General features: G+C 44.6%; 1 protein-coding gene across 1 annotated transcript in view; it reads right to left on the bottom strand.

Moving 5' to 3' along the window:
• Positions 1–7,350: 7,350 nt before the first annotated feature.
• The window catches only part of F3 (coagulation factor III, tissue factor), a 10,718-nt gene continuing 735 nt past the window's right edge, over positions 7,351–17,333 (bottom strand). The window contains exons 2-6 of the mRNA XM_055628157.1: positions 16,644–16,749; positions 12,617–12,804; positions 10,545–10,729; positions 9,746–9,905; positions 7,351–8,286 (exon numbers count right to left, since the gene is read on the bottom strand). Of these exons, the coding sequence (XP_055484132.1) occupies positions 8,150–8,286; positions 9,746–9,905; positions 10,545–10,729; positions 12,617–12,804; positions 16,644–16,749 (776 nt within the window). The 3' untranslated portion in view covers positions 7,351–8,149. The remainder of the gene's footprint in view (positions 8,287–9,745; positions 9,906–10,544; positions 10,730–12,616; positions 12,805–16,643; positions 16,750–17,333) is intronic.

Raw genomic sequence — 17,333 nt, 5'->3', positions numbered from 1 at the left:
TGGAGATAACCTAGAACCCCTGTTGAGATGAAGCCCATAGGCTGAAGTTCTTAGCATCTAGTGGGAAAGTGTGTAAACAGTGCCGCTGCTAACCCTGCTGGAGAGAAGTGTGTCTCTGCCAGTGATTGACGCCCACCTCACAACTATGGGGTGAGTACAGCAATGCCAACTCACCTGATTTCATACCTTTAGGCTTAATTTGTAAAACCTTGGCCTGTGTCTAGCGAGTGAATCTTAGTGTTGGATTTGACACTACTGATGGTAAGAGGCTGCTCTTAGTGTTGTAAACCTGTCATTCATTTTTCACTTATGAAGCATTGAAATGTTTGACCTTCTCTATAAACATGTCATGTATATGCTGCATTGGGAAGAATTTTAGTACCAGAAAACTGAAAGACACACACACACAATAACCACCATCCAGATAATTCACTCAGCCTCCAAGGGTGACCATTTTTCACTTTTATTTATTTTTAACACTATGACTAGTTTTTTTGTTTTGTTTTGGTTGGTTGATCAGTTTTGATTTTGAGACATGGTTGGTCCCACTTCATAGCCATGGTGGCCCTCAAACTTGCAGCTGTCTTCCTGTCTCCAAAGTGCTGGAATTATAGGTGTGCGCCATACTTGGCTTTAGATAGTCCCCACTGTTTATCTTCTACTTCATCCTCCTCCCCATATAGTTACGTCATCCTAAAAACCTTGTAAACACTATGTTACAGCATGGATACAGAAAAGTCTGTAAATTTAAGCACAGTGATTTTTTTTTTTCATGTGGACACCTCTAGTCACTTGATATTAGGAAATAGAAATTAATCATAGTTCAAAAGCCTCATTTATATCTTCACCCAATTAGACCTATATCACCCAGGTTTTTTTTTTTTCTCCTTAACTTTTTACATACAAGGTATTCTTTGTACATGACTTTATTTTGTCAGTACTGTGAAGTTGATGGTGTGACAGCAATTTCTTCTCTTATGGCTATACTTCAATATCTGAATTGCTTTTTCCTAGCTATTAGTGGGTATTGGGTTGGTTTCTGTTCAGATCCGCTGTGAATAAGCCTTATAGATATTATTCAGTGTGTCTTTTCAAGTGGGACTTACTTGTTTTTTGTTTGTTTTGCTTTGTTTTGTTTTAGGTTCTGCTCAAATTGCCTTCCGTACTTTTCTACCATCAGTGTAGAATCACATTCTCCAGTCCTTGACGGTGGTCAGTGTTTTTGTGGTTCTGGTTTTGTTTCACTTTTGTGTCTTTAGCCATAGACAGGAAGTCTCATGTCTTCATTTTGCACTTCCATGATCACAGCCATAGACAGGAAGTCTCATGTCTTCATTTTGCACTTCCATGATCTTCCTTCATGGTTACTGGCTCTGAGTAGAACTCTTTGGGGAGTGTTCATTTAATCTTTAGGCCCTTTCAAGCAATAACATGTCCTGTTGATATTCCAGAGGTTCTTCATGGATTCTTGGTATAAACTCTCCAGTTACTTAAGTGCTCCAATATCAGACAAAGTAGAATATAAGTAAAAGGACATTTAATAAAATAGCCAGTTCTTTAACAGTGAAGTGTAACAATTCATTTTTCTATGCCCAATAATACAAGTTTAAAATATAGAATAGAGCAAACATTGCTTAGCTCTACTATCTTTGAGTTAAACTAATAGAAAAAAATGAAGACACACGTTCTCTCTTCTAGCCCAGCAAGATGCCCAAAGGGGAGAAGGCCAAGGAGAAGAAAGTGGCCCCAGCCCTCTCCTGTGAAGAAACAGGAAGCCAAAGAGGTGGTCAGTCCTTTGTTTGAGAAAAGGCCAATTTGGCGTTGGGCAAGATATCCAGCCCAAAAGAGATGTCACATGCTTGGTCAAATAGCCGGACTACATTAGGCTGCAGCAGCAAAGGACCATCCTCTATAAGCGGCTAAAAGTACCTCCTGTCATTAACTAGTTCTCCCAGGCTGGACCAGCAAACAGCTACACAGCTGCTTAAGCTTGCCCACAAGTACAGGCCAGAGACAAAGCAGGAGAAGAAGCAGAGGCTGCTGGCCCGTGCTGAGAAGAAAGCTGCTGGGAAAGGGGACGTCCCAACTAAGAGAGCAGCCGTCCTTCCAGCAGGGGCCAACACAGTCACCACCTTGGTGGAGAACAAGAAGGCTCAGCTGGTGGTGACTGCCCATGATGTAGACCCCACTGAGCTCATGGTTTCCCTACCTGCCCTGTGTCGAAAGATGGGGTCCCCCGCTGCATCATCAAGGGAGAGGCCAGGCTGGAACTGCTGGCCCACAGGAAGACTCGCACCACTGTTGTCTTCACACAGGTTAACTCGGAAGACACAGGCACTCTGGCTGAGCTGGTGGAAGCTGTTAGGACGAATTACAACAACAGATATGATGAAATCTGCCGCCTCATCTGTGGCTCGCATTGCCAAGCTGGAAAAGGCAAAGGCTAAAGAACACGCCACTGAACTGGGTTAAATGTACACTGTACATAGATATAATTACAAAATTATTGTCTTAAAAAATGAAGACACACTGTCTTCAAATCCACACATAGAAACATTTGAGCACGACTAAGCAATCCTAATAGATATACACATCCATAAAATACAGAATTCCTCCAACACTGAAACATGAAAAGTCCTTTTACTTAGGACTTTACTTTCTGCTTAAGTAGTGCCTAGTGTGTGGCTTTCTGTGTTTTTGTGGCTCCTACCTCTTTAATTAGTACTATTACTAAGCATTTGGTATTTGTTGATTACAGTATCAATTGTATCAATTTAACATTTACTGATTTTATCATACAAAGTAATGGATTTCTTAGGACATTTTCATACACGTGTATCATTGTACTTTATTCATCTTCACCCCTGTAATTCCCTCCCACCCAGCTCCTCTCTCAGTGGTCTCCCTTTCTCCCAAATAATCCCCTTCTGTCTGCCTTCCTCCCTCCCTACCTCCCCCCCGTTCTTCCTTCCTTCCCATCCTAGATTATGTATATGTATATGTATATGTATATGTATATGTATATGTATATGTATATGTATATGTATATGTATATGTATATGTATATGTATATGTATATGTATATGTCTTTCTGAATCTGATGTTTTATTGAACATGACAATCTCCAATTTTATCTGTTTTCCTGAGAATGGCATAATTTCACTCTTTTATTACTGAATAAAACTCAGTTGTGCAAATATACATTTCCTACATTCATGTATTGACTAGCCTCTAGGCTGATTGTATATCTTGGCTATTAACATTTCATTTTCTTATTTTTGCGATGGTAAAAAATGTAGTCGATTTTTATACATTGACCTAAGTGACACGTTGCATTTTCCAGTGACCCATCCCACGTGCTCTTTATAACAGTGTGGTGTCAGCACCATCCATGGAAAGGTGGGTCCATGCGACCTCCTCTTGAACTTGTAGAGTTTACTGTGATAGATCTGGAGATTTGTGGGTGATGGAGAAAGAGACGAGGTCAGGGAGGGCTTGACATACAAGTTTTATGTGGATAGTGTGTGGACAGGGTTGCAAGAGATTGCATGCATCTGTTGGATATATGGGAATTAGAATTTGATACTAGAAAGCCACTCTGGAAGAAAAGATGGTGTGGGGCTGTCCCTGGCTCATTCATTCACTTCGATGGTCAATAGACCTCAGCAGAGGTTCCACTTGAGGGTTAAACTGCTTACCAGTCTTAGACAGTTCTGAGGGGCATGTGGTAGACCCATTGTTTCTTGCTGTCTTTCTTCTGGAGTCTGATTCCACCATATTCCTAGGTTTGTCCTGTCAGGCATCTTTACAACAGGTACTAATGCTTCATTATTGTGCCAGCTACGTTTATGTCAACACAATGCAAGTCGGAGTCATCTGAGAGGAGGGAACTGCAGTTGAGGAAACATCCATAGAAGCAGGCTGCAGGCAAGCCTGTAGAGCATTTTCTTGATTAGTGATGGATGTGAGAGGGCCCGGTCCATTGAGGCCATCCCTGGGCTGGTGGTTCTGGGTTCTGTAAGCAAGTAGGCAGAACAAGCCATGGAGAGCAAGCCAGAAAGTGGCATTCCCACATGGCCCCTCCTCAGCTCCTGCCTCCAGGCTCCTGACCCGTTGAGTGAGTTCCTGTCTTGACTTTCTTCAGTGATAGACTACAGTTTGAAAGTGTAAGCCAAGCAAACCATTTCCTCTCCAGCTTGCTTTTGGTCATGATGTTTCATCACAGCATAGTATCCCTAACTAAATTAACCAGTTGTCTGACATATATGTGGTCCTCTGGGGATTCTCTTCCAGGCCACCCATTCTCCTGCACTCCAGGTTGGTGGTGCCGGAGGCCAAGCTTATAAGGTTCCACAGCTTCCCTCCTCCTCTCTTTTTGGTTTATTCCCTCCTTTAGCAGAACATGTTCTACAATGGCTTCCTGGGAACGGTATAGAGAGGGCAAGAGCTTTGACTATCTAAAACTAACTCTAATCCATTATACCTGTGAAAAGTTCAGCTGGAATAAACTTGGTAAGAATTTATTTTAATATTTAATATTGTGTATGTGTGTGCACACAAGTGTGTGTGTGTGTGTGTGTGTGTGTGTGTGTGTGTGTGTACATACTAGATCAACCTTGGATATCATTCCTCAGGAGCTGTTCACATTTTTTTTATTTGCAATGCATTTGTGCTCCTGTTTGTGTATAAGCCAGGAAACAGCCTTAGGTGTCATCCTCAGTCAAGTCATCCACAGTTGAAACCGGGTCTTCCATTGGCTTAAAGACCATCAATTAAGCTAGCCTGGCTGGCTAGCAAACTACAGAAGTCCTGTCTGCCTCCCCAGGGTGGGATTGATTGCACGTACGCACTGCCCTGCCATGTATCTTAATGTGAGTTTTAGGAATTCAAGTCAACTCCTTGTTCTTACAAGGCAAGCACTTTACTGAGTCGTCCACCCATCCCTCAGCCTGGTTTTCTATTGTTGGGGTGTTCTGTTGTGATGGTGGTTTTGTTTTTTGAGACCAGGTCTCTCACTGGAACCTGAAGCTCAACAGTTAGGCTAGACTGGCGGGCCAATGAATCCAGGATATCTTCCTATCTCAGCCTCCCTGATGCTGGGATTAACATGCACGTGCCACCACAGGGGCTGGATATCCAGCTCAGGTCTCTTTATCCACAGAGCCATCTCCCCAGTCTCTTTTCCTTAATAAAATTTTGTATGGATGTGTATGTGTCCACTAGTTTTGTGCACCTGCCCGTGGAGGCTAGACAAGGGCATTGGATGTGCCAGGATTGAAGATAAAAGGTGGTTGTGAGCCACCTGTGGAGCAGGTGCTTTTAACTACTGTATTAAAGCCAAGATTAAACTAAAAAAAGAAAGAAAGAAAAGGAAGGAAGGAAGGAAAGAAAGAGAAGAAAGAAAAAGAAGGAAAGAAAGAGAGAGAAAAAAAGAAAGAAAGAAAAAGGAGGAAAGAAAGAAGAAAGCAAGTGGTATTTGGAGGAAGATAACATGTTAAATACAGATGTCCTAGAACTTGTAGAAAGGGCATTTGAAAGTGAGTTTTTCCTGAAGGAGCAAGATGATTGTTTAGGAGGTAGATGCTCTGACTGAGAGTTTGTAAGTTCTAGTTTCTTACATATATGCTAAACAGTTGTTTTAAGGTGGGAAAATATCTGTAGAAAGCTTTCAGGTTATGTCTGTTAATCGGATTGATAGGGTCCGGCACAGGTAAAGAGACATTCAGGTTGGCCCCACTAGAGGGCAGCAGATCGGGGTGTCTAGTTTCAGCTGCAGAGCTGTTGATTTCAACCAACAGGAGCAGCTGTTTAATGTCAGCCAAACATAGGGGGAGAGATGGCTGTGTGCGGTGGTTAATGTCTGGACTGGAACCTTCTGATCTTTGCATCCCTGCCTTACCAAGTCTATTATGACTTCCTCCTGTTGTGAACAGCTTAGTACCTTATTATAGTCAGACCTGTTTTCAGTCTGCAGATAATTCAAATTCCTTAGATTATGAAGCTAGGGAATTACATAATGCTATAATTATTCCTGGCAGAGAAATGCAAGGTCAGGCAGGAGCTCCAGTAGCCTGCCTTCATGTGGCACATGGAGCTCTTCGTCCTGGGCAAGACATGTGAACAGGAACTCAAGATAAGGCTTGGGTACCCTTCTCTGAGGACATGACGCTGTGCCTGGCTCTTCTCTTTCTCGTTGCTGTGGTAACAAAACTGCACAGGCAGACTCAGCCCCTGCAGTGGGGGCAGTCTGAGCATGTTTATTATTGAGTAAACAAATGAAACCTACCAGTTAAATGGGCCACTGGCAACTCCCCAGCCTTCCACAGAGGAAGGCCAAAGCAGATTTGCAGTTCATCCAGCTCAGATCATCTTCATCCTGTTGAAATCTTTCTATCCAGTGAAGACCTTCGCGCCATCTGAGGGGCTCCCTCAGTTTCTCCATTTCAAAAGTCACTGAGTGAACTCAGCATGACCAAGTTCTTGGGCTTAGTTTCCCCAAATGAGGTTTAAACCAAGAGCTGAACTCAAGTGATTGCCCACAAAGAACTCTCCATCTGGAGACTTTACTCCAGCCATCTCCCTTTCTGATCCTTCTGATTTTTTCAACACAAACATCAAAGACAGTTTTCTTTCCTTTTTAGCCTCATCCGAAATGCAAGTGAGTGGCAATGGGAGACATCTCTCTAAGTCTCTGCTACATTACAGCGTTTTCTTCCGTCTCTGTAAGATTGCATCCCTGCCCTGAGACATGGTCTCTCTTAGTAGGCCTGGTCATGTCAGGCTTGGTCACATGACTTGTTTGGCCATGTGAACAAAAATATGGAGCAAAAGCGTTAAGACCATGAATTTGAATGAGTCCAAGGATCAAGGTGAAGGGGTCACATGGGAAGGGAGAAAATGATGTAATTATAACCAAAAACTGATTTTAAAAAGTGGCTTAAACATTGAAGGTGCATCAACCTCAGTTGTTTTTTGTTTTTTTTTTTTTGGGGGGGGGGTGTCTGTGTGTGTGAGTGTTTGTGAACCTTTACTCTGATCCAAATAGAAACCCCTGTCTTGTTTTGTTTTGTTTTGGGGTGTGTGTGTCTGTGTGTGTGTGTGTGTGTGTCTGTGTGAGCGTGTGTGCACCTTTGCTCTGATCCAAATAGAGACCCCTGCTTTGTTTGGGGTCTTGCAATGAGAAAACACTGCAAGGATCTACCACCTACCAACACTTAGCAAAATGTAGTGTAATTTGAAAACCGTGCATTGTTGTAATCCACTAAGATTGTCTGAATCAGTTGTTACTGCAACAAAGTCACCTACTGCAAAGACCAGGTAGTAAATAATAAACAGAAGATATAAATGTGATAATGTGAATTCCCAATAACCTTTATTTATATAAAATATTAAATAAATTATCTCAATATATACAAATAGAAGCTATATAAATAGAAAATCCCATATATAAAACCTTTAAAATTTATAAATATTTACAGTGTTAAGCATAGACATTTTTAAGTACCGTACATCATAAAACTATATGTGGTTCCTTTTTACAGTCTTAGAAAAATAGAGTTGGCAGTCAAATGTTTAGTCCCCACGCTTGTCAGTTAAAGTGCTAAACTGTAGTACGTGTCACAAAGATGCCCCAAGCAGAAATATCCTGCATTTAACACATCATATCAAAGCTTGATAATTGCTTTGAACTTCCAAAAGTACCTAGGGGAGGAAAAAAAAGAAACCAAATACCGCTTCACAAAATGACAGCTGTTAGAAAAGTCCACCCAAAATCCATCTTACTCTTCTGCAGCCCATAAAATCAGTTTCTCTAATGGTCTTCAAACGTCCACCCAGGTTATACGAAAGTCACCTGTCCGCTGGCTTTGCCTGGGTGACCCAGTATCTTCCTGAGTGTAGAATACACAATCCAAAGCATTTGTGCAAAAGTGGCTGTAGTGTTAGCCCACTCGTACCGTTCAGGACATTCTAAGTGACAAACGCTAGTGTCAGAATCAAAGTGTCAGCTGGAACAACAGGTCACGAAGGGGGGGGGGGCGTTTCGGAACTAGCATCCTCAAGTCCACGCCCCACATCCTCGGTCCCCATCCGAGGTCTTGGTAACGGTGGCATGCAGGTAGTGTGACGTTAGCAGCTTCAGCCTCCTCCTCTATGCCAAGCGCAGCGGGGCGTTCTTTCCTTTCTGCCCTGCTCTTCCCTTTCTGCGCTTGCACAGGCATATGGACAGGAGGATGAGAAAGATGGTGACCATGAGCACCACCACTGCGACCACAGTGATGAGCGTTTCTGCAAAACAAAAACAAAATAAAAGACATAGGGTCACCTGGGAATAAGGTCAAATCTCACTTGCCGGTGGGCAGGACCCCAAATTATATCACCCTGCTTTCTTGAAACTTGAACTTTCCCCCACTCTTTCTACCATTCTTGAGAAAGAATCTCCCTGGCCTCATGTGCCTGAGAGAAACTGACAGTGGCTACAGCATTAAATGACCTGCCCAATGTTCCTGGGCTGGAGAAGAGCCCCGGGAGCTGGATGTGAAAACACCTGGTGGAAATGTGGCCCAAAGGGACCCCAAGTTTGGTGGTAGAGAATATAGTAGGAGACAGATGGGAAGGGCAAAGAAGGAGAGCCGAAGGGATGATACAGGAGACAGTAGTTGGCCAGTTTAGTAAGGAGGCTTCCTAGAGGGGGCCTTGGAAATACCTCAGAAAATTTATTTGAATGGAGACGGACAGGGAAGCAGAGGCAGAGGCTGAGGTATCAGAGTTAGAGTTGGGCTGAGGAAACAATCTGGAGCCTTGTGGCTAAGGAACTGACCCAGAGGTGAATGGGCTCCAGTGGGAGAACTTTCTGTCGATAGCAGTAAGAAGGCAGAATACTTAAATGTATTCTTGCATTTAAAAAAAAAAATATTTTTAGGTTAGGATATAAAGTACAGGGTTTAATTATAGACTTTTCATAAATGGTATGTCAGTAGACTTTGTTCTCATTCATTGCCTGGGCCCTATGCCCCTTTGTCTCTCTCCAGTTCCTTCCTCCAGATAGGCCACCTTTCTACTTTCTCATCACATCTGTTCTATCACCCCTCCCCCCTTATGTTGCATCCTTCCTTGTCATGGTCCCCTTTCTAATTTCATGACCCCTGTCACACACACATAAATACAACATGTATATTTAATTTTAAATCTGGGTTCCCACATAAAGGAGAAAGATGTGGCATTTGCCTTCCCGAGTCTGGCCTACTTGGCTTAGCATAATGACTGGAAACGTTAAAAGGGGAGCCAGGCCACTGCTACTGTCCTCTGACTCTTCTCTGAAAGCACTCAGAGCCCCTTCTCTGTGGGGTCCAGAGGGATATTTACAGGCTTTTAGTCACACGCAGCCTCTGTAGCAAATGTCCGTCATAGGTGCACTTAAGTATCTGCCTCGTCCAGGAGCTAACTGATCCAGAAACCACCCTCCCCTGACCCCGCCCCCGCACAGATCACAATGTCAGCGAAAGCAGGCAAAGAAGACAGTTAGTGCTCCCGTCCTGACTGTGATCTGCACCCAGTGCCCAGGGAAGTGCTTACAGAACGAGGAAACCATGTGGAAACATTTCTAAATGCCCCTAAGTGAACCGAAAAAGCATCCCCAAAACACCCAAAGGTCATTTCTTCCTGAATGCTTGGACCAAAGAGGTACACATTGGCTCTGACAGGGGACACCAATCCTCCCCCGGCACTGACGCCCATAGCTGCTCACCTCTCGCTATACCCTTCGGTTGGTCCGTGCACACAGTTATGCTGTCTGGGCTCCTCTGTTTGTTTTTCGTGGACAGAATCTCAGCACGGACATTAAAGCAGTAGACCGACCCTTTGTCCACATCAACCGAGAATTCGTTCGTGTTCGTTTCAGCTATTTTCTGTGAAAAGACGGAGAAGCTGAGTTCTTTCCCCTCATGAAGTCACCGAGGGCGGTGAAACCAGGGCTCTAAGCAAAGCCTGTGCAGACATCATCGATGGAGGATTAACAAGTGACTTGGCTAATTCGTAACCTTGCTAAGGACGCCTTTGCCAAATCTGAAAGGTAGAAGTTAAGTAACATCCAACTCAGTTCAGCCCCCTTTCTTCTGGAAGAAAAGAAAGATGGAATCACTAGGCAAGGCACATTTAGGGACCTGGGGCTGAAACTCAGTGGTAGAGAACTGTCTAGCGTGCAGGGCCCTGTGTAACAATCTCCAGTGTCACAAAGCAACATGAACACTCATGCACATACACTCAGATTAGTTAATAAGTCCCCCCCCCATCCCCAGTATGAGCATTTGGGAAAGTTCAGTCTGCTCCAGCTCCTTGGTTGCAAAATTGAACTGTCTAACTGTCTGAAGGACCTCTGCCCAAGGGCACAGGGCAGCTGGCTCAGAAGTGACTGGCAGAACAAGGCTCTGCTGCCCACGCCACCATGTCACCCCTATTCCTCTGTATTTGAACTGGGAAGGAAGCTGGCTGTGGAGAATCAGGGGTTGTATAAAACAAGGCATAAAAATGAGTGAAAAGTCTCTCACCCTCCCTGAGCTTGAGTCTCTCCGATAAGCAAGTGTGTAAATCAAGTCGTTGCCAAAGATTTCCCGCAGGGTGAGGAATGTGCCGTTCTTGTTCCTTCTGACTAATGTATATGAGTCTTCCACCGTCACGTTCAGTTTCGTACCATCTTGTTCAAAATGCTGAATTACTGGCTGTCCAAGTTTTGCTGAAATTGCAAAACAAAATTTTGCTTGGTTGGAAATTTAAATCGATATAAAGAAAAGATCACTTAGTTATCAACTCCGCCATTGCACATCTGGAATATCTGTACGGAATCAGTTACAGTAGCAGGAATGGTGGCAGCCCTAGAGCTGAGACCCAAGATAGCATATAGCCATGCCATCCTCTGGAAAGACAAGGAGAGCCTTCCTTACAGTCATTAGAAAATGGGGAAAAGGAGCTGGTGGAATTAATGTTAATAATATACTTTAACAGGGTCCATTAATAGATTAGCATTTTAGCATGCACTCAATAATAACAATCTATAGATATTTTACATTTTTAAAAAACTGGCATATATTTCACCTTGTCAGCATTAGGCATATTTTAAGAGTTTGGTGGCCTTGTGTGGTTGATGGCTACCAAGCTGGACAATGAAGAGTTTCAAACTTCCGTATTTTAGCTACAATAAATTAGGGGCTGGGAATCCCAGGAAGTATTCCTGGTCCATTAAGGGATCTATCTGAAGCTATAGGTTCCCGGTTCAGTTCCTGTGCTCTGGTTATGTGGTGGTCAACCATGTCTTCACCCTATGGGAGTCCCAGGACAGGGTGAGTGAGTGTGTGCGCGTGTGTGTGTCTGTGTTCTGTCATGAACCACAAAGGATTTGGTCTGTACTGCTGAAAGCTCAGGGACTATAAAGAGTAATTATGGCTCAGGGAGAATGATTGTCAGTGACTTAGCAGACATGAAGGTGTCATGCAGAAGCATAAGGGAAAAAGGACAAAGGTGTGGGAAGAGAGGGGCTTGTCAACGGGATTCCTCAGAAGACAACCACAGTCATCTGGGCAGTTAGGTCATTAAAGCAAATATCACGAGTAAAATTCTGGTCAGTTGTCCCTCGTCCTTCTCACCATCCATGTCACTGAGCAGTCAGAGGGTTACAGATGGGGGACACCAAAAATTTAACACTTCTGTTTTAACCAGCAGGCCTTGTAAAAGAGGGAGAGTTTAGTGTTCCTAGTGTGCTGTATGTGCTTGTGAAATGTCAACTTCTGAAACACACACACACACACACACACACACACACGAGAGAGAGGGAGAGAGAGAGAGAGAGACAGAGAGAGGAAAGAGAAGCAGAAGAAGAAAAGAAGGAAGAAAGGAAGGAAGGAAGGAAGAAAGAAAGAGAGAGAGAAAGAGAGAGAGAGAAAGAAAGAAAGAAAGAAAGAAAGAAAGAAAGAAAGAAAGAAAGAAAGAAAGAAAGAAAGAATGAATTCTCTTCCTGGGCAGGAATTCTCTGTATTTTCTTATTAGATGGCAGGCTTGCACACCGGGACAAAGGTGGGGAAGAAGCATGCCACAGGTTCAAACCCAGCATGAGGGAGCGCTGGCACATGCTGGCTCATCTCAGGATCAGCTGGTTGAGGAACCAATGGGCCTAGTTACAGGTAGAAGTGGCTTCTCTCTGGATCTGTGCTTATTTGGACAAAATCCTAAACTAGGGTCTCTGGTCTGATGAAGGGATATAAACTTCAGCATGTGACATGTATCCTTACACGGCCTTCCGAGGAAGAGCCACAAGCCCAGCCTCAGGGCAACTTCCAGCTGGCGACTGGTAGGAACTGGGGGCTGACTGGAGAAGTTAGTAGATGACACAGTGGTCCACACACAGTTTCACATTCTGTGAACCTCCTGCCCATCTGCAGAGAGGGAGACACTTGTGTCTAAGATGTCCCCAGCCCCCATGTGATTGTGTGTGTGTGTATGTGTGTGTGTGTGTGTGTGTGTGTATAGAAATGTATGTTTAATCTAATGGCCAGTAGGGGGTCAAACAGCACAAGAATATACAGAAGCCTAGACCAAGAGTAAAGACGTTATCAACCACGTTACTTACTGTCTACGTAAGGAATAAACTTTGGGGCGTTTGTAAATAACGGTTCCTCCCCATGACTGTTACTCCGTGGGATAGATAGGACCCTTGCTTCGTAGGCCTGGTGCACGTCCTGAGTGATCTCATCTGTGAGGTCACACTCAGTGTCTGTAGTTAAGAAGCATTTGTTTTTCCAGTCTTGGGATCTAGAGCTACAAGATGGAAGGACAAGAAGAGATGGGAGGTTAGAGTTTGAGTCCAGAAGGATGGATGGCCTCCTGCCTGAGTGCCCTGTGCCACCGACAGGCAGCACGGGGAACCCTGAAGAGGTGTTTCCCACCCTGAGCATTTGAAGTATGAATGGAAGTTCACCCGGCAACCATGTTGGCTATGCCTGATTTTTTTTTTTTAATGTATGTCAGCATGGAAGACCAGAGGCACTAACTAACTTTCAAAGTCACACAGTAGTGGTAGGGCTGGGTTTGTTTGCCTCGGTATATTATCACATGCTAGCTGTGGCTACAAGAATGAGAATGCATCTCATCAAAGATCAGAGAAAACAACAGAGGTAGTGACTGTCACAAAGTCCATGCCTCTGAGGGCAAAGGACAGCTCTTTCTTTTGTAAGCCACCATCAAAGAGAAAATAAAAACTTCTGCTGAAAATAAAACTCTTCGAAAGGACAAAAACGGCCATTGGCCAAGTACCACTGTATCTTGCCTCTTGAACTCCCATCAAATGAATGGCGAGAGTCACTGTTCCGTGGTTCATATGAGCCTGCCATACAGACCCAGGTACTCAGGCCAAGTCCCAAATCTCCGTATCACCTCTTCCTTGGTGGTCAACACCCCCACCCCCACCTTACTGCCAGGAAAGCTGTGAACTTGCAGGCTCTCTTTGGACCAAGAGAGAGAGAGCCTGGGTCTCATCCTCTGCCAAGCAGCAAGGCTTCAGCATTTGCTGAGTATGAGACCTCTCCCCTTACAAGGTGAACACACACATCCCATGACCGCACACATCACAAAGAGCCCAGCACCACCTTAGAGAGAGGAAACAGGTGCAAAGGGCCTAACCACAATTTCTGACGTAGAGGAGAACTGGTGGGTTGGCTAACTATGCATGATGATCATGACAGCACGTGATTATGTAGGGAATCTATTATTCATACGCTTTACTATTCAACAGACATATAGACTATGACTTAACAATGAGCAGAGGAGTCATACATAGAGTCAGTTATCTAAATCCACACAGAAGAGGCGCATATGTAGATTCTCCAAAACCCTTAAATAACCAGATGAAAGAACCTGGCCGGGTACATATATCTTTTATCCTCAAACTCACAAACTAAAATTAGAATAGGAATATTTTAGCTCTTGTGTTTTTGAGCCCTCTCTATGATAAGCATAAGAGAGGCTATTTGGATCCAGAATGACCTTGATTACATCTTCACCAAAAGCCAACGGTAGCTTGATGGTTTCTTTGCACTGATGTGACAAACAAGCCGATAGGCTCTGGTGAAGACCATACCCCCAGGAGATGCAGCGCTTTCTTCCACCCTGCTCATGAGTCAGACCATGTGCTCTCTGGAAAAAAATGTAGGACAGGGGCCTACATCACGCTGTGACAACAGGTCGGTGAGAGGACAGTTCTGCAGTGAGGTCCTCTGGGTGTTGCTAAGGGCACAACCGCATTGAAAGTCTTCAAGGTCCCTCTAAGTCAGTGAACGACTCCCCAGACTTGGAAATAAGAGTCCCTGGCTAGTTGACTGAGGAGTTCCAACAGAAAACGGACATCCGCTAATTGAGTGAGAGGCTGTGTCTGGAAGCCTTCACGTTCAGCTTCAGAACTCAGCACACACTATTGACTGGACGGCACAAGTCGTGTCACGGTGCTGAGGGTGGGCCTCGGATGCTTCCCAGCTCCCACTGAGCCTACTTTCAGAGAAGATGCTACAGGCACTCAGCCAAACCACACAGCCAAGCTTCAGCAACATAGGTAGCTGATAGAAACAGACGAAAAGAGATTCTGGAGAAGCAGTGATGAGCAAAGCTTTCCTCTTCCTCCCAGCTTTGGGGCCTTGCGACAGACTGGCAGAGTCTCCTGCAGACATGGTACACCTCAGTTCCAGGCAACCTGGGCACTCCTCACCAGCAGTCAGTGTGAGCCCCTGGCTTTCCAGAGCAAGTTTTATCTAGAAAAGTAACTGCTATGGTTCCCTTAGCCCTGGAAGGTCCTTTCCCATGGGAAGAGTGAAGACTAGCTCAGGTCTCACACCCTGACTGACGGAAATGCTTCCAGGATCATCCACCTCAGCAGCAAGAACCTGAGGACGGTGACCTGGCCCATAGGACACCTAAGTCTTCAGAAACCCCCAAGCTATGCCCCGAGTTGTGATGTTTACAGATCACGAGTCCTCCTCATCTTAATAATGGCCACCTTAAAGACTCCAAACCTACAGCTAATAAAAGTTTCTTTTTCAAAAATCAAGTCAACCCAAGATATATTTCCAGTGTTGTTTCAGTTAAGACATTCCTCCCAAAATCTGACCTTCATATCTAGAAGGAAAGGGTTTCCTAGGGTAAAAGTCAGTAATTTTCGAAGAAATAACTCTCAACTATTAGGATACAAATTGGCAAGGTTTAAATTTGTTCTAAGTCAGAGTCTCACAATATAGCTCCAGTTGACCTTGAACATACGTGTAGCTTGAACTCATAACCAGCCTGCTTCATATGACTGAGCTGTGCAGAGATGACAGAGCGCCACCGTTACCAGCTCAACTAACTTGGGCGGTGGAGCATGGGTTATGGAAGGGGCCTAAGGCTTTGAGCGTGGTAGACGAGAGCTCTTACCACTGAACTGTGTCTCCAGCCTTTGATCTTGACTACAGTTGCAGTGATAGATCACGCAGTTCATGCGTATATATTTATACATACACATGCATAGCTACACATGCGAATGTGCACACAAATTCTCTTCCCTTTCCATCCGGCAACTGTTATCATGGGGTTCCTTTTGAATAGCAAGGAAGTCGTTTAAAAGACCCACACCTCAGAGTTGCATCCTAGCACTACAGAAGGCTTGGCCCAAGCTGAAACAGCAAAATGAAGAGGTAAAGCGTGCTTGACCTGTACCAGTCACCACTATTAAGATAACTTCCACACCCTGGATTTCTCAAGTCCCTTGCACATCTCCCAGGACCTATCAGAAACCAGAAGCTTGCCAAGAATATGTAAAAACCCTCAAGGAAAACGTGGTGGCACGCCCTGATACTTAGATTAAAGGTGTTGAATTACCTGTTCCCTAGGGCTGTCAATCAGTGACCAGGCTTGCATGAGCCAAACAGCCCCAGACAGCAAGGGAGGTAGACAATCCTTCAGTGTTTTCTAAGCAGCTCAGTGACTCAGGAGTCTGGATCTACCAAGATCATGTGTACAGCCAAATTTTAATTCGCAGAGTCTATAGATTAACGAATCCAACACTGCTTCAGGGCAGTGTAGACACTGGAATTCTCCCGACCTCTCCCTAACATGCCAGGATCAGTTTAGTCTAGACGGCCAGCAACTGGAAAAGGATATTAGTGCTTAAGATCAGCTGCCGTCGATCCCAAAGCATACGATGAATGCTTATGTGGGTAGATTCAGCCCAATAACTAGACATTATACCATTTTACTTATTTGGCTTATCTTATTTATTGACCTATCTTGATACAGGATCTCCTGTACTGCAGGACAGCCGGGAACTCCCGATCTACAGCTAAGAGTGAATGGATTTCTAACCGTGCTGCTTCCACCTCCAGAGTGACACCCTGCCAATTCTAAGTGACACGAGCTGAGGCACATCCATTGGGGCTGCTGTCATCTCAGTTTAAAATATGGAAACGTTTCCGTCTTGATGGAACCTGACAGGGGCCAGAAAATTACCTTAAAAAAGCGCTACCATGTGTTAAACAGCCTTATCCAACACCCAGCTTCAAAGAGTCTGTAGAGGCAGCACAAGCGCCACAGGAGCAAAAACATCAATTGTCCTTTTGTCCTTTAACCTAGCTTACCTTATCTGAACAGTGTAGAAATAATTGATGGGTTTGGGTTCCCACTCCAAAATTGTCTTGAAATTAGTTGATTTCCAAGTTAAATTAACTGCTTTCGCTGGAATGCCTACAAACAACACAAAAGGACTATAATCGCATGCACTTCTGGGTTCACGACCTTGTGCTAACAGTCTAGAACACTGTCCCAGCCTCCGCCATCAACAGGCGCACATACAAAGAACTGTGTGGGTGTCTCACTTTTTTTTTTTTCCCCCGAGACCCATATTGTCCTCCTGGCAACATCCACACCGCAATCGGTGGGACAGCGAAAGACCCTGTGGTCCTTATTTAAGCTCCTCAAGGGAAAGCCCACGTTATAAGGACATGGAAGGAGGGCCAAAGGTCCACTCACGCGTCAGAGAGTCCCAGACCCTTCGAAAGCAGCCAGACTCAGAGGTAGCGAGGAAGGGTGTGAATTAAGTTGGAAACACAGTGAGAGAGTCAGGAATGCACATAAAGCAAAAATGCCTAACTTGACCTTGCCCGGTGTAATCTAAAATATCTTTCCACTGCAGCTCCCAGGGAGCACAGGGTAGCCGCGCAGCCCTAGCGGCACCAGTCACGTGGTGGGACCCCATGCCATTAAAATACCCTGTTATCAGGCTCTCTCTCTCTCTCTCTCTCTCTCTCTCTCTCTCTCTCTCTCTCTCT

This window comes from Psammomys obesus, unplaced genomic scaffold (assembly GCF_907164565.1).
Source record: "Psammomys obesus unplaced genomic scaffold, mPsaObe1.curated_primary_1811, whole genome shotgun sequence".
In the NCBI taxonomy this organism is placed as follows: domain Eukaryota; kingdom Metazoa; phylum Chordata; class Mammalia; order Rodentia; family Muridae; genus Psammomys; species Psammomys obesus.
This window is presented reverse-complemented; position numbering and strand designations above follow the sequence as displayed.